We start from the raw sequence: 26,860 nt of genomic DNA on the forward strand, positions 1-26,860 counted from the left end.
GCATTTAATTATAAGTAATGATTATGTAAACGTTTTTGTGGTATTCTGTGATAACAAAAACCTTCCCTGATGAATTATGATTATGTGAACTCTCAAACAAAAAGACTTTTGGATTGAAATGCTGAAAAATTCAATATGACTCTAAAAATTAAAAATTTATTAAAAAAAATTTATCTTTATAAATTATACTTTACAGAACAAAAATTTGATGACTTTTTTTTTTTTTTTTTTTTTTTTTAAACATTTGCTAGTGTTTTTAACTCTTTCTCTTTAAAAAGGCTTCTCTGTCGCTACGCCCTTTTCTTTTTGAAGGGGGGAAATATGTAAGATAAAAATATATTAATCAGAATTATAATGTAACTATAAACATTAATTCTTATTCTCTATTCTAAAATCGTAATAACGTATCTGCATTGCATCATTCAAATTAATCATGCGATCTTACGTAACCGTTAATACCAGATGCCTCTTGACGACCAATCACCGAATTGTAAACCAAAACTTTTCTCTTCGCGTGCTTCCATCTTTCATAACTACGCACTTCAGCTTTTGCTCTCTACTGTGCTAAGATGTAATTTCGCTGGCCTGCTTTCTATCCCAACAATATCAAAAATGTAAATCTTCTGTGGAAAGGCACGACTAGAGTGCCAAGTGATTGTGGCCACAAATATCAATTGGAAATAAAAATGGAATTAAAACTGCCTCGACTGCCAAGTTCTTTAAATACTACGCAATCAAAATTCTTCTTCAATATGGATCTAATCGCGCATCTACAGTGTTCCGTCTTTTTCCTTTGTGCTTTAATATTACATATATATATATATTATATATATATTTTGAGTGGATTGAATGTGAAAGGAGTGTAATAGTTTGGGAAGAATTAAGTTATGACTGCAATAGTTCAAAGTGTGCTGGATTGCAAGTAGTAAAAGAAATGAAAAATGCCTATGAATATTTAACTAAGATCACTTGGCATCAGGGTGGTAAAATGTTAAATGCATCTATGATACTAATTCAGAAGTCAAACAACAAAAATCAGGAATCTGTATTTGCCACTTATATAAATTAATAAAAAAAATACTAATTAAAAAAAAGATATAATACTGAAAAAATAGTAAGCCTTAAATGATATTTTTTTTGGGGGGGGGAGGAATCTATGCAGCATGTGGACGAATTTCATACATTGGCAATGGTGATGATTCCACCCCCCAAAAAGGCTAAATGTTATTAAACTATGAATAAATTTATTTACTAAGTGTATTTTCTGAATTGTTTGTTATTAAACACGTTTTTCTTCATAATGTGGAAAAAATTCATTTTGTAGTATTGTACATTTTTAGTCCAATAATCCTGATGTTTAATTATCCAGCTTTGCTAATGATGTGAAAGGCCAAAATGTGATAGATTATTTATTGGACTTTTGCTCTATTTTTGTAATGTTATTTCTAGTTTTTATTTCTGTATTCTGTTAAAATTATGTATTTCTGTCAGAATGTATGAATTTTCAAAATATTTAGCAAATATTTTTTTCTTTTAATAAAATTTCTTTATCTTGTAGATACTCTATGCAAGTCAAATTTATTTATAGTGTTGATTTTTGAAGTGTAAGCTATTAAGTAAACTGAAACTAGTATTTAAAGTTTTTTGAAATTTTAGGATGCTATTCCCATGATAAGTAAATTAAACTATGAAGCTAAACATGAACGAGCTATGAAATATATCTTTGGAAAGACCTTAATATGTAGAAATCTGGAAGTTGCTACACAGATTGCTCGAACATCTAATTTGGATTGCATCACTTTGGAGGGTCAGTGTAACTTGATTAATTATGTTTCTCTTGTTTTTCATTTTAAAGTTAATGTTATCTTTAATATGTAATTTTCTTTTTAATTTCAGGAGACCAAGTATCTCATAAGGGTGCTTTAACTGGTGGTTATTTTGATACACGGAAATCAAGACTAGATTTGCATAAAGCTCACATGCAGCTTGTTACAGAAATTAATGAACAAGAAAGGCAACTTGCACAACACAGGAAGACTCTTACAAATATCCTTTTTGTACATAAATAGTAATAATAATGTATTAATACTCTGGTTCACTATATGTTTATAATTTTACAGATGTTCATTATATATAATTTTAAACTGTTATTACTATAAGTTGGGGCAAAGCACATGAAGGCTATCTATTGCATAACTGCATGAAATACTGATTTCTTGTTAATTGAATGATATATTATATGAGATATTAAAGAAATTCTTATGAATGTATGCACTACATGTGTTAAATAATTTTCTTAACTTTGCATACATATTGAAGGACAGATTAACCAAATTGTTAGTGACATGCAGAAAGCTGAGACAAAGAATAGCAAAAACAAGTATGAACTTTCATTAGTAAAATATGGTAATATAATCACAAATGCAGCTTCATGCAAGAGTTAAATTTATTCTCTATATGTTTTCCATTTATGATTTTGGAATTTTTTAAATATTGTTAATTATTTTGTTTTATAATTAACTTTTAATGCATATAAAAAAATAGAATGAATTCATGAAAATGTATATCTGTGTCCCCCTTTAGTTAAAGTCAGTATGTGGAAAGTTTAGAATTAGCTAGATTTTGAATTAACCTTTTGAAGACGGGATGGCCATTATAGTGGCCATAGAGTCCTCTCTTTGAAAGGACGGGATAATCCACTTTAGTGGCTATGTCTTCCCCCCCCCCCCATTTTCCAGCCTGAAAAGTGGGGTGAAATGTCAAAGTTGACGTCCCTGGGGTTTTAACCACTTATCTCTTTGAAAGGTCTTTCTTTTGCGACATAGATGCACCTCTCTGAGAATCCATTAAACTACACATAAGAATCTTTGTTGCAAATAGGAGGTGATTTCTTAAAGGAGGGAAAGCATTCGGTTCAAGATTCCCTGTCCTTTGGTAGCCTTTACTGCTACCAAAGCCCTGGCCTCAAAAGGTTAAATAACAAATGTGTATAGATTTCGATGACTTTGTAAAAATAGACCATTTTTGTGAAACTGTATGAATTTCATTTTCCCAATAACAACTCGCAACATTTTAATTTAAAGAATGCAAGAATAATATGGCAGATGTATGGATAGGAATAACATTTTTAGTGCAATTTCACCTTCAGAACTTGAGAAGATACTGAGCATTCTGTGAAAAGTTTAAAGCAAGAATTATTCATTATGCTGAGTCTTTGGAGATTTAGGACAGCAGATTGTAGAAGAGGAAAATCATTGCATCTAGCAAATGATGTCTACAGGCCTATATTTGCCTCTTGTAATATTGAATGCTGAGATTTGTTTTCTGCTGTGGCCGTCGTAAAGAATCAGAAACTGAATATATATGTATTTGCGAAGATTCTCTCTCTCTCTCTCTTTTTTTTTTTTTTTTTTTTTTTTTTTTTTTTGTTTGTTTTTGTTGTTGTTTTGTTTTAGTAAGCAATTAAAACATCCTGAGAAACTATCATAAATTTACTGTTCTTTCTCAATTATAATTTTGAAAAATTTCACAAAGGAAACGTTTGACATCTTTAAATCTTTGTTTATAAAAGTAAACACTAGCATTAAACTCTTTCTGCAAGCAGGCGAAGGTACTGATATTGGTTTTTCATAATGAAAAGGCATAAAGCGCAGCTGCCAACACTTCCTTTTTTTCATAACAGCTCACAGGTTAAGGAGAGGAAGTTAATAGGACAGGTTTCTGGGTGTTGAACATTGAAAATGCCGTGGTTTGAAAAACAAATATTTATTACAGAGTAATACGCAGAGATACACGCAGAGAGTGAAAAAGTTTACTGAGGTTATATATATAACTTTACAACAGATCGTGGTTTAACAAGTCATAAACAAGACACAGTAAACAACCAGCCAAAAATAGCATAAAGAATGGGATTAAGTTTCAGAATAATTCGGGCCTGACCGAAAACTAATGCATTGGACGTGACAGAAAGCTATACTTGCTTTTAACCAATAAGAATGCAATTACAAATATCTCAACATTTCCCCTTAGTCGCACATCGTAGAAAAGATAAAAGAATTACACAATTTTTAAATAGCTCAATGATAACAGTTCATAGAATTTTGTTTTAGACAGAGCCTTAGTTAACATATCTGCAATTTGTAAACCTGATTGTACATATTCAATTTTAATATTATTTTCTTTAACAGTCTTACGAGTAAACTTTACTTTTATATCAATCGGGGTTCGTAGCGGTCCTTACAAGTGCTTATAAGTCCTTATAATTTAAAATAAAATATAAAGGCCCTTATAGGTGCTTACTTTTTCTTTAAAGCCCTTATCTTTTTGTTTTTAGTGCTTATTTTTTGCTTTTAGTGCTTTTTTTAATGAATGCACATCCCCCCGTACCAAAGCGGAAACTAAATAAACAACTTTTCTTCCTTATATGGAACGTCAGATGGTGAATCATACTCCCGGAAATAGCTTTTCTCCCTTTCTCTGCATTAACATAACCTATGGTGCGCGCGAGAGTACAGACAGGTGCACGTTGTTCTATTTATTGGTCAAAGAATTGCGAAAACCGTAGAAAATTCTGGTACATTCGGTATTCTTTTCCTCCCACCCAAATACTACACACGTTTGAATTTCTATCAAGATTTTAATAATTTGCATTCTCGTTCCGCGTGGTCAGTTCATATTCGTGTTTATTATGATCATTATGCTTATATTATGAGTATATGTATATATATATATGAATGTTTATAATAATATAGTTGTAGTAGCTGCTGAAGTGTAGATAAACTGCCAAAAATGGGTTTATTTTTACACAGATTAGCTTTCTAAGGAATAATATTCGGAATGGCTTAAAAGGAAAGTAACCAAATAGTCAGAATAATATTTTTTTTTCCAATACATTATACAGTACGGAGGTTAGGAGGTTCTCCCCTTTCTCCGCAAAATCTCCAATATTGAAGCAGCGGCCTTTTTTTTATTTTTTATTTTTGTCACTGTCCAATCTGGATTGAATAGGACTGAAAGTTTTGCAGTCTACCCAACCCAAGCGAAGAATGATTCTATTCCGGAAATTTAACGCAGTCTGTTCAAAATTAGAATCAAAAACACCCCAGATTAGTAAGTCTCTTTCTTTTCCTTTATTTAGTTCTTTATTCTCCGAATAGCGGCAGCTGTTGATTCCAATTGCGTAATGTCACGTATGGAAGAACGTATTGCGCAATAACGTTTGCGGTACTTTGCAGAGAGAATTAATTTTGATGTTCAGTCTGAGATTTATTTATGAACACTTAAAAGAGTTTTACTGTGCTTTCTAAGCAGAATATTTTTCAGTTCCGTTGGTCTATTTTTATATGATGCACATATCGAAATGTCAAAATCATTTATTTAGCCGAGAAATCTAAAGAACGGCTACAATCTCCCCCCCTCCTCTTTTTCCAGTTACTCTCGACTATACGGAATATTCGGCAATTTCCGAGTATGCGGGTTAGTTAAGCTTTTACTGTTACAGGATGACTGCATGAAGCAATTTCCCGTCTCCTGATTTAAAAAATGTTCCTCTTTTTTACTTAAATTACTTTGCTTGGAATATACGTTAAGGGAAAACTGTTATGCAATGAAAATTTAGAAAATGTTCAGAATTGTGATTTAAGTTAAATTATTTAAATATTAAATATTAATATAAGTGGAAAAATAAATTGTATTTATTATTAGGTGCCAAGCGAATACAATTAATATGGCTTATTATTATTTATTTTCTATATTTTGAACTGAAATTTCATCATTAAATCTTGTAATATAGTTTAGTTCTGCATAGTTTTTCCCCCCCTCATTGTAAACTAATTCTGTAAATTGAACTGTCATTTAAAATTAAAAAAAAAAAAAAGTTAATTGTTTTCCATGGTTGAGGTAATGCCCATTCTCTTAATAAATATTGCATTGCTCAAATTTTAAATTGCAAGTCTAATTTTTCTTTTAAGGTTATGCAGTTGTGTATAATGTAATTAGACAGGTGCTTACTTTTTAACTAAAATGTGGCTATGAACCCTGTAATTTGTAAACCTGATTGTACATATTCAATTTTAATATTATTTTCTTTAACAGTCTTACGAGTAAACTAAAGTAAGTATTTTATATCAATATGTTTCACCTTACCTGGAAAGTTTTCATTAACAAAACTTTTAATACATGACAGGTTGTCTTCAAAAATATAAACATTTTATCACTTGAAATTTCATTTACTACATTTTTTATTCATAAAACATCTTCAATACCTTTGCTTAAAGCAATTATTTCAGCTTCTGTTAATGAAAGTGCAATACACTTTTGGTTATTATAGCACCACATAATAGGATACTTTGAAAACATTATTAAAGTAACCAGTAATTAATTTCCTATCTTGAGTATGTCCCCCCCCCAATCTGCATCTACATACAAAAATAAGTTTGCCCTTTCCAAATCACCCTTGTTATATATCAATTTTAAATTTAAAGTGTTTTTCAAGTACCTAAGAATTCTCTTTAGAGCACACCAGGTAACATCAGTAGGATGCTCCTGCAGTTGGCTCAAGCAATTTACTACAAATAAAATATCTGGCCTTGTAATATATGCTAAGTAAAGTAAAGATCCAATTAATTCTTTGTATGGGCCATGAAATGCATTTCCTTTCTGAAAATCAGCTGCTGTAGATTTTGGTTCAGTGGGAGTTTGGACAGTTTTACAATCAGACATTTTAAATTTATCAAGTAATATTTCAATATATGGTTTCTGATCTAAATATAAACAGTCGGACTCAAACTTCAGTCTAATGCCTAAAAATTCTGAGACCCTTTCAGATTTTGGCATTTGAATTCTTTAGATAACAATGATATTATAATGTTTATTTCTTTTACATCCGAGCCTACAATGAATAAGTCATCCACATAAAGAGCCATAATTACTTTCTTACAATTTAGATTTCTGATGAAGATACATGGTTTAGAGTACAATTGCTCAAAATCTAATTTAATAACAAAATTAAGAAATTTCTGATACCATTGTCGAGGAGACTTGTTTAAGCCCATATAAGCTCTTCATAAGTTTACATTTCTTACCACTCATATCATCATATGCTTTGGGCTGGTCCATGTAGATGGTTTCATCTAACTTACCGTTCAAGAATGTCTTGACATCTAAAGTAAAAGTTTGCAAACCTTCAATATTGATAATTACCAGGATTAAATGTAAAGAGGACATCAAGAATGTCTTGACATCTAAAGTAAAAGTTTGCAAACCTTCAATATTGATAATTACCAGGATTAAATGTAAAGAGGACATACTAATTACTGGAGGAAACATGTCTGTATAGTCTATGCCTTCCTTTTGCATGAAGCCACGAGCAACAAGCCTGGCTTTATAAGTTCCTTTTTTTTTTTTTTTTTTTTTTTTTTTTTTACGTAGAACCCATTTGCAGGAAATGGCTCTTTTATCAGGGGGTAAACTTTGTAGATCCCAGATGTCACTATCTTACATAAATTTAATTTCCTCGTCCATAGCTCTTTTCCATAGTTCTTGTTCTACTTGTGGTAGATTTACGATATCTTCAAATGTCACAGTGTCTTGTGCAAACATGACTTGGTAAGTCTCAGGATTAGGATACCTAACTGGTTGTTTCTTTTCTCTTGTAGATTTCCTTTGTTCCGCCTTCTCATTTGAAGCATTTAATTCGCCATTATCAGTGTCTGAAATTGATTTGTCTTCATTTTTGATGTCATCATTGTCATTTTCACTCAAATCAGAACTATTGGGATTTTCTACTTTCTTCTTTTCTTCATTAAATTTAACATTTCTGGAAACAATGATGCGTCTTGTTTCTGAAATTATTAAACGATATCCCATTGTCGAATAACTTACAAATATCATTCTGACAGATTTTTCATCTAGTTTCTTTCTTTGGGATGGTGGCACAAGATTATAAGCATCACAGCCAAATACACAGATGCTTGTTAAATCAGGATTTTCACCGTACTTCAGAAAATAAGGAACAGGATTGTCAATTGAACTATTTGGGAGTCGATTATTTATATAAGCAGCCTTAAGTACTGCTTCACCCCAAAGAAATTTTGGTAAATTTGCCTCAAGTATCATTGCTTTAGCTTTTTCCAGTACAGTTCTATTTGCTCGTTCAGCAACACCATTTAGAAAAGGTGTATAAGGAGATGCAGGATCTATTTTTACACCTGCTCTTTTAGCAACTTCATAAAGTTCTCCACTGACATAATCTTTGGCATTGTCACAGCGCAGTTTTGTGACAGTTGGATTCAATTTAAAGAATAATTTAAGTTCATCAACAATGTCACTTTTTTCTTTTGAGCAGTCTTATTTCCATAAATCACGAGTAGTCATCAATTAATCATGAAATATTTTTCCCCATGAAGTGTTTGAGGTTCTATTGGACCACATATATCAGTGTGTTTAGTTATATACGGTTTGGATTCTTTTATACGAGGGCCGTTTCCTGTAGGCAATGCACTTTGTTTGGCATGAACGCATACTTCACAAAAGGATTCTTTTGCAGGAAGATTCATTAGTTTTAATTTTTGATCACAATAGTGTCCTAATCTTCTGTGCCATAAATCATCCTTCTTTATTGCTAAAGCTGTAAATAGATTTGGTGGAAAATCACTAAAATATTGTCCAAATATCCAAATTTAAAACATTTGTTTTTGTTTTCAATGTAAACTATTTCATTTTTAAAAATTATGTACAAACCTGCTGCTTCAATATTTTTGACAGAAATTAATTGTCTGTTTAATTTTGGAACATAAAGAACATCTTTCAACATGATTTCAACACCATTCTTAGTTTTGCCACTAATATCACCAATTCCTTTCACTTCTAAAACCACCGATTTAGATGAGCATTTAACAGTTCCAGTTTTAGGCTTAATTAAAGTAAACCAATCCATGTGAGAAATTGCACCAGAATCAATAATAAATTGAACATGCACAAGATTTCCAGTCATAAAAGTTATTGCAGTTGTTGCATACTTATTACTATTTGAATTTGCCTGCTTTTTAGAATTATCAAAACATTCACTTTTGAAATGACCAGTTTCCCGCAGCTATGGCAGACACAGTTCTTTTTTCTACAGAATTTAACAGAATGTCCTCCTCCCCCCCTTTATATATATATATATATATATAATAAGTACAAAACAGTTCTTTACGAGCACTAATAAAAACAGAATTGTCCATATTTGGTTTAGAATACTTATTTTCACTCTTAAAATTGAACATGAGAGATTCCGAATCAGTAAGTTTGCTTGTAACAAAATCTAAACTCAAATTATCACTTGATTGATTTTTTAGTGATGCCTTAACATTTTCATATTCCTTTGGCAAAGACATTAAAATGTAAATAATAACATCAAAATTACTTACTTCAGATCCAGAGATGCGTAGATTACTCACCAAGTTCATTATGCTGTCGATATGTTGTCTCATTGACACATCTTTAGATTTTCTTATGGTAGCTAAATGTTTACGCATTAAAATTTGACTTGTTGCTCCTTTAGCACTATACGTAGCTTGCAGTTTCTTTCATATTTTACATGCTGTGTCTTCACGTTGAAGAGAAGCAATATTATCACTTAAAAGTGCAAGAATTGAACATCTGCAGTTTTGTTCGCACTTGCTTCTGTTTCCAAAAATGTATCCAATTCCTTTGCAGTAAATACTGCTTGAACTCTTCGACACCAAACAGGAAAGTTATTAACGCCATCAAATGGCGCAACACCAAAAGCTTCCCTTTCTCTTCCGCTTGAAAAAGCCATCATTCACGAAGAAAACAAAACAAAATCGCTCGAACGATAAATTATGACACTGGCATAGAAGGTTTGATTAGAAAAAATATCAGCGCATTTTAATTTTAATGAACCATGCTCTGCTGTTGAACATTTAAAATGCCATGGTTTGAAAAACGAATATCTATTACAGAGAAATACGCAGAGATACACGCAGAGAGTGAAAAGTTGACAGAAGTTATATAGTATATGTAACTGTACAACAGATCGTGGTTTAACAAATCATAAACAAGACGCAATAAAGAACCAATCAAAAATAACATAAAGAATGGGATTAAGTTTCAGAATAATTTGGACCTGACCGAAAGCTAATGCATTGGACATATGACAGAAAGCTAATCTTACTTTTAACCAATAAGAATGCAATTACAAATAACTCAACACTGGGCAAGCACTCAATGCTATGTGTAATGCTTAGAAAAGCATGAAAGTCCATATCTTCAATATCCTCAGCATTCTTCAGTGATGAAACATGTAGGAGATGATAAACTAAGTAAATCTGAAATGAATTCTGACCTTTTGAGAAACAACAGTGATTGAAGGAGCAAACTAGTTAGCTGACTGGTAGGAGCCAAGAGATTGGAAGTGCTAGAAGAAGTGTGATTAGCAAATAAGAGGTGGGAGGGTTTTCAGAGCCATATTTTGGGTATTCATAACTCCCAATAGCTCACTGAACCTCCCAGTTATTTTATCCCAGTAAAATATTTTGCTTTTACTGAAGAAAATATTTGCCAGCAATAAATGATTTTTTGGGGGGCTGGGGATCAAAGAAACTTAAATTATGCCAATTCCTCTTTTTTTTTTTTTTTTCTTTCTTTCTTTAACCTCTTGCCATTTTCAGCTTAATTTTTCTAATTAAGTTTTATTTGATCTGAATTATCTTCATCTACTGTACACATTTGCTGAATTTTTATGAAGATTCAACTAATACTTGATTGGTTAATAATTATATTAATTTTGTTTTACACGGTACATTAATAAATGGTACATTAGTAAGTGTATTTGTAGAATAATATGTATATAAACTTTTTTCTGGGAGCTAAGACAGATATTTCCTTCACCTTCATTAAATAAGATTAAAGGAATTATGGTCTAGTATGGAGATTTCACATTTATTGCTAAATGTGGAGCAAGATGTGGTTAGACCTCCTGAAACTTTTTTCACTTATTTCTTTGTGTATGAATAGTTGACTAAGTGGTAGCACCGCGTATATATTAGTTTTTGTAGTCGACAGGAAACAATTGATTATTAATTTTATTTTCTTTGTATTTAAAAGTAGTTTGGTAAATAAAAGCTTTCCTTCCCTCTCATGATTTTTTTAATATTAAAATTATGAATAGAAATTAACTTGAAAAATTATGAATAGAAATTAACCAAAGAATATAAAATTTAGGTTAACCATTTAAAGATTAATATTTTTCATTTAGAATTGCATTATAAGTACTTCATTAACTCAAATCGTGTACTGTAAAGCAAATTAAATAAATTTAGAGATGTTTGATATGCTGCCATCATGTAGCACGAAAACCTCTTAGAAACTGTTTGTTTAGTATGTCCATTATATATATATATATATATATCAAGGTATACATAAGGTTGGCAACAGTATTTTACTTTATGATCTTGTATATTTCAAGAGATAGGAAAGCAGTCTTTTATCTCCAATGTTATTTGTTCTAGAAGACTACCTTTCTGTTTCTTAAAATGCATTAAGTATTTTAATAATTTTTAAGCAAACTTTGAATTTTAAGGTGAACAAACAATTTCTGCAGCTATACTTCTGTATATCAGTGAAATTAGTTTTTAAGTATTTCTTTTTATAGGTTTACTATTTGTATTTAAAAAATTTAATTGTGTTTTAGGGATGTTTTTGATAAGTTAAAAGCTGACATACGATTGATGAAAGAAGAAGTTGCAGCTCTAGAAAGATCCCATCAGCCAAAGGTATTTATACTGTTCATTATGATGTAAAAGTAGTTTCATTCTTTGTAATGGAATTTTTGTTTCTAGAATAGTTATATCTGAAAAGTGTAAGCAGTATGAAATTACAATTAATATTCATGCTTTCTGCTGTTTGTCTTATAAAATTTAAAAATCAAATTTTTGAGATTTTGATTTTAACTCAATGTTTTATTGCTATATTGATTATTTTGTTAAGTGTATTTTAATTGTAATTTACATTTTCTATCATTACTTTGTATAGGAAGTAAAAGTATTTTAGCATTGGGTTGTTACAAATAAATGTCACAATTTTGAGGACTGAGAAAGAAGATAATAAAAAGGAAGGCCTTGCACTACCAACTAAACTGATGTATTGTTGTCAGAGCATTTATTGCAGAAAACTTTTCAGCAGCATCCTTCTTTGCTTTTGTAGTAAATTATGTCTCCTTAACAGACATTGTCATATGGTTTCCTGCTTCACACAGCTTCACTGTTGAGATACAAAATGGCTTATGCATCAGTTGAAATGGTAGTCTATCAGGGAAATGCCAATACAGTATGGAGGATGGTGAACATTGTCATATTCCACTTTACTGATTTTTTTTGCATGATTGACATTGCCATACGTGTTTGAGTGTTATTCTGAAGCAATAGCACTCAGTGTCTGTTTTTTAATGCATATTGCCTTAGATGCTTTCATTTCCTGTATATCTGTATGATAACGAGCTGCATGAATGGTTCATCTCGTGAAAGAAATAAGTAGTGAGTATAAATAAGTAGTGAAATAACAAGTGGCCCAAGTAGCACACTGACATAGTAATGACGTAGATATCTTGTTGTGTATGATATTGCATCATGTCATGTTTAAGACTCTCAGATATCCAAAAAATTCAGCTTTATTGCAACCGGTTTAAAAATGGCAACTTGGTGCTATCATCTGCACTTCTTGTGATGCCAAGACATTGCTTTCATATCATTACAAACGTGCAATTTTGTTGCAAAAACATAGGAGGTTAGGTCATAAGGCCATCATACTGCAGTCTTACCAATGCCCTAGCATTTGCAGGAAACTCCCCTTTTTGTGACTATTGTGAAAATGTCATTTCAGCACCTTTTGGTAAATGTAATTTCATTATAGTTGCTAAAATTTTTTCATTTAATTAAAACTCTTCGGATTTTGTTCTCTCAAAGTACTTTTTTCAAGATTTCTAAACTTCTGATCTGCTCATACATTTTTTTGGAACATTTGTATAAAATTGAATATTGTAATAAATAGTTAATTCTGTAACTTGTTAAATAAAATTGAATAATAACTACAAAGCTAAATCCTACCTGAAACATATATATATCATTGAATGACTCGCCGTTGTTTAATTAAAATTAATTTTAACAAATTGAGAAAAAAGTCTTTCAGTGATAAGGTGTAGTATCTTCTTAGAATAATGTATTATGCAATCAAAGTGCTAGGAATATATTCATGAATATGAATTAGTGCATTATGTCAAATGAGTTATGTCCAGCAGTTAAATCATTGCATAGCTGAGCCTTTTCCTTTACTTTTCTTAGCCATTTGGTGGTCGTGTGTGCTTAATGCATGATATAATTAAAGAAAATAAGAGTAGACAATCTCCTATAACAAAAAAATATATTAAATACTAAATTACATTGCAGAGATCAACACAGAGCTCGGAACACAGTTCATGCTACCTTCGCGTACAGTTGTGTGATGAGAAGTCTGAGTGAGTAAAGATGTCGCTTTGCTGCTCCGATTAAGAACTGGATTTTACACGTGGCGCCATCTCATGAATAGAAGTTGAAGTATCTGTCGGAACGCAACAGTACTCCCCCCCCCCAAGTACCATCGGTACGTTATAAGTACTTTGGGTTAAATTTAACCTTTCTTCCAGATCTGGTAGTTTTAGGTTGCTCTTTAACGGGATGTAAGCTTTCTTCCGGGAGTGATGTTGATGAGGAAGTTGTTGGATCTTGCATTAGAAATGCTGGTTTGAGACGATCGATTCCAATCACTGATTGTTTGCCATTGCAGATGATGGTGAAATGTTTCGGTGTTCGTTTGACAACTTTGAATGGACCATCGTATGAAGGTGTTAAAGTTGGCTTGATTGCATCGTTGCGCACGAATACGTGCGAAGATGTCTCAAGCGCAGGATGTACAAAATAGCTTGGCTGGTTATGCGAAGATGCTGGGGTTGGCGAGATATTGCTCATGGTCTCACGTAAACGTTGAAGGAATGTTGGAGTGTCGATAACTGGAGTAGATTCTGGGTGAAAGAATTCACCTGGCAGACGGAGGGTTGCACCATATAACATTTCAGCACAAGTGCTACCAATGTCTTCTTTGAATGCTGCGCGAAGACCAAGCAAGACTAGGGGTAAGGCTTCTGTCCAGTGTGTGCTACTGTGGCACTTCAGACCTTGTTTGAGAGATCGGTGAAAGCGTTCCACCATCCCGTTTCCAGATGGATGGTATGGTGTTGTGCGAATATGGCGAATGCCAAGAAGAGAGGTGAGGGATGCGAACAAGTGACATTGAAATTGTCGGCCTTGGTCAGTAGTGATGGTGGTAGGCATGCCAAATCTTGAAAGCCACTGGGAGATGAATGCTCGAGCTACAGTTTCAGCGGATATATTTTCAATAGGAATGGCTTCAGGCCATCTTGTGTACCGATCAATACAAGTGAGGAGGTAAGTGTAACCATTTGAAGGAGGCAATGGGCCAACCAAGTCTAAGTGTACATGATCAAAGCGTCTTGCTGGAAGGTTAAATTGTTGAATGGGACTGTGAGTGTGACGGGATACTTTACACCTTTGACATCTAATACATGAACAAGTCCATTCTGTGATGTCTTGATTCATCGCTGGCCAGACAAATCTGTCTGCGATCAGCTTTTTGGTGGCACGGATTCCAGGATGTGCCAAATTGTGCAAGGCATTAAACACTTCACGTCTAAAATTGACTGGAATATAGGGACGTATTCTATTGTTCTTTATGTCACAGTAAATTTTAAGCGTTGGATCAATGTGCAGCGGTTGTAACTGAAGGGAGGTTTGTGGATTTGAGATTAGGTTCTTGAGTTCCTCATCATGCAATTGAGCTTTTGCAATTTCAGAGAAATCTGGGGTAGTGAGGTTGATATTGTTTACCCGAGACAAGGCATCAGCGACACAATTATCAGTACCAGAGACATATCTGATATCTGTACTAAACTGGGCGATGAAATCCAGATGTCGAAGCTGACGAGGAGAACATGAGTCAGAGTTTTTTCTAAAAGCGAAGGTTAATGATCGGTGAAAATGATGAAGTCGTGTCCTTCCAAGTTGTGCCGGAAGTATTTAACAGCACAGTACACAGCAAGTAGCTCTCTGTCATATGTGCTGTATTTCCTTTCTGCAGTAGTGAGTTTTCTGGAAAAGAATGCCATTGGGGAAAGTCCTTTAGTGGTATGGGCTTGAAGCACTGCTCCTATGGCCGTGTCGGATGCATCTACCATAATAGAGAGCTGATCACTAGGTGAGTGATAAGAAAGTGTGGCTGCATTTGCCAGATCGTGTTTGCATTGCACGAATGCTGCAGATGCAGATTCAGTCCAAGGGACAGCTCGTTGATCGTTTTTTTTTTTTTTGCTATTCTTCAGAAACTCATGTAGGCAGGCTTGTGTTTTTGCGGCATTTGGCAGAAAGCGTCGGTAGAAATTTAACATTGCTAGAAAACGCTTCAGTTCAGAGATGGTTTTGGGCTGGGGTAGGTCGTTAATTGCTTTGACTCTTTCCGGTAAAGGTTTGACTCCGTTCTGGGTGATAAGACATCCAAGAAAGGAAACTGAGGGTTGACCAAGTACACATTTGGATGGATTTAGTTTTAATCCATGATCTTTAAGGCGAGTGAAAATCTGACGCAGATGTTTAAAATGTTCTTCCGCATCTGTAGATGCAACCAGGATATCATCAAAATATGGAATGCAGAAATCGAGGCCAGGCAGTACTTGGTGTATGAAACGCTGAAATGTTTGGCCAGCATTGCAAAGGCCAAATGGCATATATAAGTACTCAAAGAGACCAAATGGTGTAGTCACTGCGGTCTTGGGCACATCTTCAGCATGCACTGGGATCTGATGATATGCTCTGGCAAGATCGAGGGTAGAAAATATGTTTGTTCCATGAAAAAGATGGGTACAGTCTTGGATATGTGGGACTAAATATCTGTCAGGGACTGTGACGGCATTAAGTCGACGATAATCTCCACACGGCCGCCAGTCACCATTAGACTTTTTAACCATGTGAAGTGGACTGGCCCATGGACTTTTAGATGGGCGAATGGTTCCCTGTGCTAGCATGAATTCAAATTCTTTGCGAGCAGCTTTTAGCATCTCTGGAGAAAGACGACGAGGCTTGGAAAATACAGGTGGGCCATGTGTTTCAATGTGATGATACACTTCTGGCTGATGAGTATGCTGCCCTGATTTGGATGGGTTTAAAATGTCAGGGAATTCTGCTAATAACCGATGAAACCGTGTGCTGCCCGATAAAACACTTATGTTGGTAGGTACATTCGATATGTGAGAAGCTTGACCCTGTGGTGTCAGCTGAGTTGTAGCATCAATTAAGCAATTATTCTTGACATCCACTAGAAGGTGGAAATGTGTCAAGAAGTTGACACCAATAATTGCTTGAGTTACATCCGCAATAATAAAAGGCCAGTTGAAAGTCCGGCGCAAGTTTAAATCAAGTGTCAATAGTTTGGTGCCGTAGGTTGCAATTTGGGTACCATTGGCTGCATACAGTACAAGTTTATTAAGTTGGTGAGCATTTGTTTTAGTTCTCGGGAGCACTGATATGTCAGCTCCGGTATCTACTAGAAAACATAACTGAGTTGAACGATCAGCCAGTACTATTCTGTCGATGTGGCGGACATTCTGTTGGCCAGCAGAAGACCGCCCATTTAGTTTCCCGCTTGTACAAAAGTGCATGGAGGGGCACACTTGCGAGCTTCAGAGCCAAAATTCATATGATAAAAACATATGCCACTTGTGGGTTCTTTGTACTGCGTTCGAGTATTAAGACGAGATGGACTCCTGCTTCGGGCACAAAATTTATTACGTGGGCCCTGATTTGATCGATTGTATCTCCGTGAAGCATGAAGACTTGTAGAGAGTTCAGATACTTTTTTGGTCAATTCAGCCACTTGTTGTTCGAGGGATGAACTGGAAGGTGCAGCATTAGCAGCACTGACATAAGCTGGAGTAACAAGTTCATTAATTTTGTCAGCCATTCCTGCTAAACGGGTTAGATCTTCATTGGAAGCAGCAAGAATTATTTGTATGTTATTAGGGAGACGCGAAAGCCATAGTGACTTCAACAAGTCGTCACTAAAATGGCTTCCTGCCAGATCACGCATTCGTGACAGCAAGTATGAAGGTCGCTGATCTCCAAGTTCAAGTCCTTGTAGTAAAGTACGTATTTTTGAAGCTTCACTTTCTGAATAGATTTCAATGAGCCGCTGTTTCAGTTTGGAGTATTTATTACAATCAGGTGGTTTGAGAATTAAGTCATGCACTGAATTCAGAATATCAGACTCAATTGCTGCAACTACGTGGTTGAATTTTGTAGAATCCTCACTAATGCGAGCTATAGAAAATTGTGCTTCGATCTGAGCGAACCACAATGAAGGATTATTTTTCCAGAAAGGCGGTGGCTTCACCGCAACGCATGTGATTTGTGGCTCTGGTGGAATATCGTCGGGCATACTGATAGATAATTTTCACTTTAAATAATAAACACTTAACAGCACAAATATTGTAGCATGAAGATACACTATTGATATTTTACCATGATAACAATAAATATTTTAACCATGCAGAAAATTTTACGTAACGATACACACACAAATAAGACAGGGTCAGCAATTACACACACAAATAATATTTTACCGAAATGCATTTGAAAAGAAACCCTTATTTGAAAAAAAAAAATGATGCGTTCATTTTGTATTGCGCACACACAAAATCACCACTTCACACTGCTAAGGCACTTTCGAAGGAAAAAAGGAAATCACTCCACTCGGCACATGGGAAAAAAAATTCGCTACTTTCGAACACTGAGGGAAGAATTTTGCCGTAGCACGTTGCAGAAAAATTACTGATGTAGCACATTTAGCGAAAATCACTATTGTATCACATTTGTCACAAAAGTTGAATGATCGAAGAATTATTGCACGACTGGCGAAGTCAGCGGAACGGAACAGATCACATTGATGATTTGCTGAAGCTCCTTGCGATGATATGCACGACTTTGAAAAAACACAAGCAATATATATCAGTACATCTAGAAATAATTAAAGGGGTACGTTGTAACATACGTTTAATGTCCATATTCGTTGTTATTTTTAGTCAGTTCTTCAGAATGCCTTGGATGCACGTGGCTTAGGGTCGTTGAAAATCCATTGTCAGTAGCGTGCTCAGTCAAAAGGTCACCACTTTTGGTGGTCGTGTGTGCTTAATGCATGATATAATTAAAGAAAATAAGAGTAGACAATCTCCTATAACAAAAAAATATATTAAATACTAAATTACATTGCAGAGATCAACACAGAGCTCGGATTACAGTTCATGCTACCTTCGCGTACAGTTGTGTGACGAGAAGTCTGAGTGAGTAAAGATGTCGCTTTGCTGCTGCGATTAAGAACTGGATTTTACACGTGGCGCCATCTCATGAATAGAAGTTGAAGTATCTGTCGGAACGCCACAGCCATATAGTCGTTTAATATCCGTACAGAACAGATTTAAAATATTTTATCAAACTCTGCACATTTAATTATTTCCAATTCTTTTAGCTGTTCACTGGTTTGATGTTTTAGTGGAGATTTGCTCATGGCGGCATCTGTGGGTCAAATCAGAAGTGCGATGGTCACTTGACCTTGGGGACAAAACGTGAGCTTGTGTCGTGAGTGGAATTCTTTACCATCAAGGCAAAAGAGCTCTTGTGTGATAGATTCAAGAATTCTGACTGTTCCAAATTTACGAGCATTGAGTGGCTCCAGGGATGCTGTATGCCTTTCCTCATCATTTGTATGCTGATGAGGAGGGATGACTTGTTGCAGTGTTTTGAACCCATTGCATTGATCTGATTAATTGTTGCACTGGTGGGCGATTGTCCAAGTCCATTCATTGGGTATGCCTAGTTGACTGCATTGAACACAAAGTGATGTAGTTCATCAGTTTTCCCCCAGGTGGCACATAAAGGAGGTGAATGTTCCTGTCATGTCCAAGGGACACCACTGTGGTAGCCACTAGGCTGTGGTTATTTATTGAACACTGTTGTTTTGGCAGAGGCCTTGCTCGTGGTGACCTGTATGGGTGAAATCAGAAGTGTGATTTGAGAGGCCTGTTGGCTTTAAGGACAGAACTTGAGTCTGTGTAATGGGAGTGGACTCCGCTACTGCTAGGGCAGAAGAACTTGTGTGTGCTCGGTTCAAGAATTCAGCTCTTTCAAATTTGCAAGCACTGAGTGGCTCCATGAATGCCATACATTAACAGGAATAAATACCTGCAAAAGTTAAAATTTGAAAGAATGATTTATTTTTGAAAGTGTTTTTAAATACTTCTAACAAGTTTGAGCAATAAAATAATTTAAGATTTAATCATTAGAAAAAAAAAAGATTTTTATTAAATTTTATAATTTAAAGTATTTTACATTATGAGACGATTTTTATATACTATAAAAAGTAAAATTCATAATATATTTTAAAGTTTTTAAAACACATATTAAAGAATATATTTTAAACATGCATTTATGGGTCTACAAAGACAAGCCAAATCCAACAAAAGTTGTTCGCTTCAAAAGCACATCGAAGCAAATGGTTGCCTGTTTCTTCGGCATTACCGATCACATGGCAACAGCAGCATTAGGGCAACACAGGACAGTTAATTCCAAATGGTACATGGCCATTTGTTTGCCAGAAATCATCAGAGAAATTTGAAAAAAGCAGAAGAGGCAACTCGTTTTTCAGCATGATGATGCAAGCTCTCGCATATTGGCTCAAACAAAGGAATTTTTGTTAGACCAAAACATCAAATGGATGGGTCCATTCACTGTACAGCCCTATTTTGGCACCCAGTGACTCTTTCTTTTCCCGCAGATCAGAAATAAATTGCGTGGTCAGTGATTTGCGACACTCGAAGAAGTGGTTGTCGCATTCAGAATACATATTTTGAAGTTATCTCAATTGAAATGGAAAAAGTGCTTCGAAAATTGGTTCAAATGCATGCAAATGTATATTGATCTTCATGAAGAATATTTTGAAAAACAATAAAACCAATTTCGATCATAAACAATGTTTTCTGTGCATTGGTATTAACTCATGATTTTCTTAGAAAATTCAGTTTTCATTCCAAGTAATGACTTTTAGAAAAGTTCCAGTTGAATATAATCTATGTAAAAATGTCAGTATTAAATCTTTAACAATACTTTCTTTGATCAGGCCCATGACTTTTTATTTTCGTGCACTCGTTGATTTGTAAAATTTATTCCTTATCAGTTGGAGCATCCTGTCTTCACATCTCTCCTTCCTAAACTTGGTTCTTCATACCCCCCAACTCATATTTGTACATGTGTTTCCTAAATGATTAAAATATTTATATTTTTTTTACTCATTCATTATAATTTACGTCTGAGGATTAAAGGGCATTTTACTTCTGAGTATCATAGTGTAATCTTATGATTTTGAAGTTTTTAATGTTTTAAAAGTAATAAACGTGAAAATATTACTTGAAAAGAGTTCATCGCTTTTTAATATTACATGCATCCCAATTTTTACATATCGGGAGTAAAATATGTTCTCTTTTTTTTAACACTTTATTAATGAACCCAATTTTTATTTATTTGTTAGAATTAAGAGTTATCAAGAAATTAATTAATTTTTATTATAATCTTATGTTTTGAAGCTGAACATAAACATCAGTTTGTAATTACTAAATAAGAGGACACAGTTCGTAGTTTAAAAAAAAAAAAGGGAAACAAATATCTATTCATGTTCTGTGTTTTCATACCAAGTTTTAAATTTATTTTCCTTTCAAAAAAAAAAAAAAAAAAAAAAAAAACTCTTCTTCTTCTTCTTCTTCTTCTTCTTTTTTTTTTTTTTTTTTTTTTTTTTTACCTTGCTTTGTTCTCTCTTTCCTTTATTAAATCTTGAAAGATTTTGTTAGCTTTAGAAACACTTTCATTTGAAGTTATGTTATTACTTGTTTCAAATGATAGCTGTTTTTAAACAGGATCATACTAGATAAATGAAAAGAGGGAGCAGTATCCATTACAAATATGAATAATCATTGATTATTTTGTAAGTGAGTGCTTTGTAGAAAATGAAATAAGTATATATTTATCATGTCTAAAGTGCCTTTTTAAAAAAGATTCTTTGACTATTTAGCAAATTTTATTACAGGAAAGGAGTTTGGCAAGCCTTGATTCTAGTCTGAAATCCATGCAGTCTACTGAACAGTCCTTAAGAAGTGAATTACAACAAGATTTGCTGAATCAGTTGTCTGTTACAGATCAGCAAGAAGTGGATCGTCTTAATGATGATATTCGAAAACTTACCCAAGAAAATAAAGAGGCTTTCAGTGAAAGAATGAGGGTGAGATATAATTTTATATAAGATTTCTTGGGGAGGGAGGGGGGATTGATTAAATATTTGTATTAATATATAGTAATTTGAAAACTGTAGTAATATTTATTGAAAACTTCTTCTTGCATTCAAAATAGAAAAAAAGAAAGAAACATATTATATTGGAAACTAAGCATTTACTTTATTAAAAAGCAAGTATTAAGTCTGTTCTTAGAGATAAAGGTATCAAGTAGAGATACGAAGGATCAGACTGAAAGTTTTCCATGGGGCATTATTTTTCTGTTTTGCCATTTTGAATTACTTATTTGGAAATATTTTTCCTACATTCCAGACAATAAATTAAGAAACACATTTAAACTTGCTACCCGAGAGATTAATTTGCATGCACCGAGAAAAGTGCCTTTATATGTTGGCACGTTTTGAAATTTGGCATATTTGGTGAGAGTGATAACATCGAATGTGGTTGGTTTAGGCACTTTGTTAAAATAAAGTAGGAACGATGTGACTTTTTTCCATTCATGCATAATGTAAAAAGGTAAAGGAAAATAGGGTGCCATATATTAAGTAGTTCACCAAGTAAACTGGCAAAAACTTGAAAAAAAAAAAAAAAAAAAAAAAAAAAAAAAGTGAAGATAAATTTTTGAATTTCTCCGTAAATTTCGCACCAAATTTTACAAAATTTAAGGCATAATTTGAGTTGTAGAATTGAAATATGGAAAAAATTATCATGTCATTTCAGAAAAGGTCCTATTTTGTGTCAAAATTCTTATATTAGAACAATGTTATATATAAATTTAATGCATATTCTAAGTCGCAATTTTCAGACATAAGAAATGCAAGTTGAATTTCGTGAATGGGTCCAGTAGAACAGGAGATATAAAACTGTGCCCCCTTTTTTTTCCTAAACAAAGTACATATACTTACATGCTTCATCCATGACCCCTGTGAACTTCAGTAAATGTAATAAATGTTCTCTCTCTCTTTTTTATTTGTTTATTTATTTCTTGGACTAGAGGGAGTGATTGCTGAATGTAAATTGTGGTAGATTTCACATGGTAGTAAAACAGTAACTGTTGTTTAGTGTATGGAAGGGGTATGACTAGTAGAAAAAAAATTGGCTTGCCGCTTTTCATGTGGTTTGAAAAGAAGCTTCTTTGCATTTTTCATGATGAAAAGAAAAAGCATTACATCTTTAATTATTTTTTAAACAATATTTGGTGCTTTGTACTGTATATGCACAATGGCTGTTGTTGCTGATGTGATTAAAATACTGCTGAGTGAAATATGAAAAAAAAAATAAATAAATAAAATACGAAGTGAGTGTGAAATATGTTATCATTTGAATAAAGGAAATATTTTGCCTGAGTATTATAGACTGTGTATTTCTGATATCAAACTAAGGTAAAACGCCTACTTTAAATTTATTGTAGGTAACTGTGGTAGATGTTCACTTGTTTAAGAAAACAGGTGCTGCATATCCCTCACGAAAGTTTTACCTTAAAAAACTTGACTTGCATGTTGGATAAAAGCTGGATGTTTATGCTTCCATGGAGAACATTTATGGGCCAATAATACCTGTCATTCTTCACCTACTGTACTTGATATAATGTATTTTTCATTTTTTGATTATGGAATGTGAAGGAAAAAGGTTTTTAATTTGTTATTTATTTTACCAATTATAATTTCTTAAGAAGAAAGAGCATGCTATAAAATGTAAACAGAAACTTTTCTCTCGCTTCAGATGCCTGTGATTTAAGCATTCCATCTGGGGCATGTGTTCCCCCCTTTTGTTATTTTAATTATTATTTTCTTTTATTTATTTAAAAAAAACTTTGATTCATAATTTGATAACACAACAAAAGTAGGAGTAAATAAATACAGGTTATTGCAAGAAGATACATTAGTATTACAGCAATCTGAAAGTATAAAATTGTGATAGATAGTTAACTTTCATGGATTTGATCTGTGAATGAAATGAAGTTGACTTCACAGTTCAGTTTATTTAATTATATGGTAAAGCATGTGATGGCTATCTGCCTAAGGGAAGGTATGTGTTTGTGGAGGACTTTCTTAGGGAAACTAACTTGTATCCATATTGCACTTAAGAAAGCCACGAAAATGTTCATGCAGCTAGCCTGTTCACCTAGAATCAAGTCCATGTTAAACTACCAATGTTCAATGACTTTACATCTCGGCCACTGATAAGCCCTTTCAAAATTAAGAAACACTTCAGTGAATAAGTTATAATTATGTTTTATAGTCCATCATGAAGAATTTCTTTCATCATCCCTTATTTGAAGTTTCAGAATTAGATTCAGATATTAGGTTTTAGTTATTATGTAGTAAAATGCATCAGAAAATTGATTGAATACCTTTTTAAAAACAGTGTTTTCCCCCCTCAAATTTATTAGTGGGAATAAAAAAATAGTTATGTTTACACTGATAAATAAAGTAATTAAACACCAGAGAAAGAAAATAATTATTTATGAAAGAAAATGATTTTTTATGGTTTTACTGTTACGATTATGCTTTGTGTCAAAATTATCCATTTGCATTCCCATAGTTACATAGGCAGAGCTTCTTTTTCATTTATTAAGTAAACGAATCACACATATAAAATAATGTTAAAGTGTCATTACATTCATGAAAATTTCTAAATGAATAAGTAATTAATAATAACTACGAATTTGCAGTTTTGATATGCTTGAAAAAGGTGCTGTGTTATAATTATATGAGAAAGTGTACATAAAAATTGTACAGTTAAAATTATAAAATGTAAGATTTAATATCTCAATTGCTTATTATATATTTTTTTAAATAAAGTTACTAATATATTTTTTAAAACTACAATTTGTTGTATTCCCCATTCCTCTGCTGATTATTACTGTGTGTTGAAATGGAGTTTTGGATATCAGATTAGCTAACTGTAAAAATATTTTACCAAAGAACTAACAAAATACAAAGATATCATTTGTAGCCAAATTCTATTTAAATTAGTTATAAAGTTACAAAGGAAAGGCCGAAATAATGAAAGGGGGAGAAGATGGGTTGGATTGCTTCTAGGAATTGTTTGCAAAAACAAAATTGTAACTCTAATTATTAGAACATGTAAAGGGAAAATCTTGACATAACTTCATGAATTATAATTTTCCATTCGTTTAGTTGGAGGCTGAAAAGAACAAGCTTGAAAATCTGTTGAATAATAACCTTTATAGAAGAAAGGAAGAATTAGAAGCTGTAAGTAATTTGTAGAACATTCAGTATACATATAAACTGAACCTTTAAAATTCTTATTTATTGTTTTAATTTCTCTGTTACTTTAAGGCACTTCAAGAAATTTCTGTTGAAGATAGGAGGAGAAAATTAGAGAACAGTAATGCTGAATTAGCAGCTATCAATAACAGGATAAATGATGTGAATAAAAATGTTAAAGGTACCTTTTTTTAATATTAGAAAATATGAAATTAATTTTTAAATTATAAATTTATTTACACCTGATTACATTAAAATGAAAACTGAATATATTTGCTTAGATTATTTTCTTAGGGTTGAGGTAATAAAATATTAAATTCTTAGCATGCTAGATATCAAATTTTATAAACTGCAGAAATGTATTTCCTGTGGTCTAAAAATGTTCCAATTTTGTTCTGTAGAGCTTGAACAGAAATTTGAGAAATTAAATTCTGAGCAGAAAACTATTCAAAAAGACTTAGAGCATTGGAAAGCACAAGAACGAGATTATCAAGAAAGGATAAATGAGGATGCAAAAGATTTGGAAAAAATGACTAGTAAACAGTCTTTGCTTCTTAAAAAGGTATTTTCTTAATGGCATTTATTATATTATTATACAAGGTGTGTTCGAAAATTTCGGTGAATTTTACTGTAAAAAAAAGGAAACACGAGAAACAAGCAAAATAGCTTTACTGACCTTCAAAGTATCCGCCATTAGCAACAATACACTTTTGAAATCAGGTGTAAAATTGTTGGAAACAAATGCTTCTTTCGATATGGCTCGAAGCACCGTTGTCACACATTGTTGGATCTTGGTAATGCCGGAAAAGTGTTGGCCTTTCAGAACTCCTTTGAGGCGGGGAAACTGGAAGAAGTCCGCAGGAGCCAGATTTGGAGAATATGGAGGGTGATCCAAAACTGGAACCTGGTGCCTGTCGAGGAATTGGGTTACACGGATTGCAGCCGGGTGTTGTCATGGAGCAGATTCCACTGTCCATTCCGGTACTGTGGCCGAATCCGGCATATGTGTAGCAGCAGCCGTTTCAAACCCTCCTCGTAGTATTCTGCATTGACGGTTGTAGCCGCAGGTGCAAATTCACGATGGATCAAACCCTTACTGTCGGAAAAGATGATCAACAACGTCTTGATTCTGGATTGTGTCAAACGACTTTTTTTGGGAGGGGGTGACGACGTTGAACACCATGCCATGGATTGCCGCTTGGTCTCCGGATCGTATTGATAGCACCACGACTCATTCCCTGTAATTATTGTTTCCAAAAATTGCAGATTCTGGTCACACATGTCGATAAAATCTCCAGAGGTTTCCATCTGGTCTTTGCTCGTCTTGACAGCGAGTGCGGTACAAACCGGGCACATATATTACGTTTATGCAAATGTTTGTGCACAATGGTGCTCACACTGTCTAGGCTTATCTGCAATTCATCAGCTATCATTCTTAAAGACAGTCGTCGATCTGCCGCAAGCATCCGTCGAACTCGTTCCACATTGTCTGGAGTTGTGCTTGTTGTAGGGCACCTCGACCGCGGCTCATCTTTGACATCCTTCTTTCCGTCTGTAAAGCGTTTAAACGACTCATAAACACACTTTTTACTCACTGCTTCCTGACAATAAACTTTCACTAACATGTCATGTGTCTCCGTCGCCGTTTTGCCTAACTTGAGGCAAAACTTTATGCATTGCTCCATGTCATACTGACAATCTTTCTCACACTGACTGTGTTAAACTGCTCATAGCGTGCGCTTCCTCTTATCTGTCGAAAAGTGGTCTCTAGATGGCATTTCTCTCACTGCGTCTGCGTGAGTGCAAGATCCTAACCAGCGCGGTTTTTTAATTATAAGACCAATCACCGAACTTTTCGTACACACCTTTTATATGATTTAAAAGTGCACTGAAAATTTATCGTCACAAATAATTTTGTAATTAACACAAATAATTTTGTAAAAATTATACTATAATTTTTACAAATTGTAGTAATTTCTGCCATTTGAATGTATTTATTTTTACAATTTTTTATTAATTATTTAATTTTTATTTTCTAGAAAGAAGAATTTACACGTAAAATAAGAGAACTTGGCTCCTTACCATCAGATGCCTTTGAAAAATATCAAAATCTCTCATACAAACAGGTGTGCCTTTTTTTTCTTCCCTTTCTGCATGGATGTATGCATCATGTTTTTAAGATCCTTTGAAAAAT

The 26,860-nt window shown here is 33.5% G+C and overlaps 1 protein-coding gene across 1 annotated transcript in view; it reads left to right on the forward strand.

Annotated features, from left to right (window-relative positions):
- Nucleotides 1-26,860, forward strand: part of SMC3 (structural maintenance of chromosomes 3) — a 198,663-nt gene that overhangs the window by 117,763 nt on the left and 54,040 nt on the right. Inside the window, exons 17-25 of the mRNA XM_085813974.1 lie at nt 1,657-1,807; nt 1,897-2,046; nt 2,311-2,380; nt 11,696-11,777; nt 21,232-21,423; nt 24,577-24,651; nt 24,739-24,847; nt 25,068-25,228; nt 26,706-26,792. Coding sequence (XP_085670100.1) covers nt 1,657-1,807; nt 1,897-2,046; nt 2,311-2,380; nt 11,696-11,777; nt 21,232-21,423; nt 24,577-24,651; nt 24,739-24,847; nt 25,068-25,228; nt 26,706-26,792 — 1,077 coding nt within the window. The remainder of the gene's footprint in view (nt 1-1,656; nt 1,808-1,896; nt 2,047-2,310; nt 2,381-11,695; nt 11,778-21,231; nt 21,424-24,576; nt 24,652-24,738; nt 24,848-25,067; nt 25,229-26,705; nt 26,793-26,860) is intronic.

Source organism: Stegodyphus dumicola, chromosome 3 (genome assembly GCF_044657685.1).
Source record: "Stegodyphus dumicola isolate Sdum_Otavi_A_Nest chromosome 3, ASM4465768v1".
NCBI classification, from domain to species: domain Eukaryota; kingdom Metazoa; phylum Arthropoda; class Arachnida; order Araneae; family Eresidae; genus Stegodyphus; species Stegodyphus dumicola.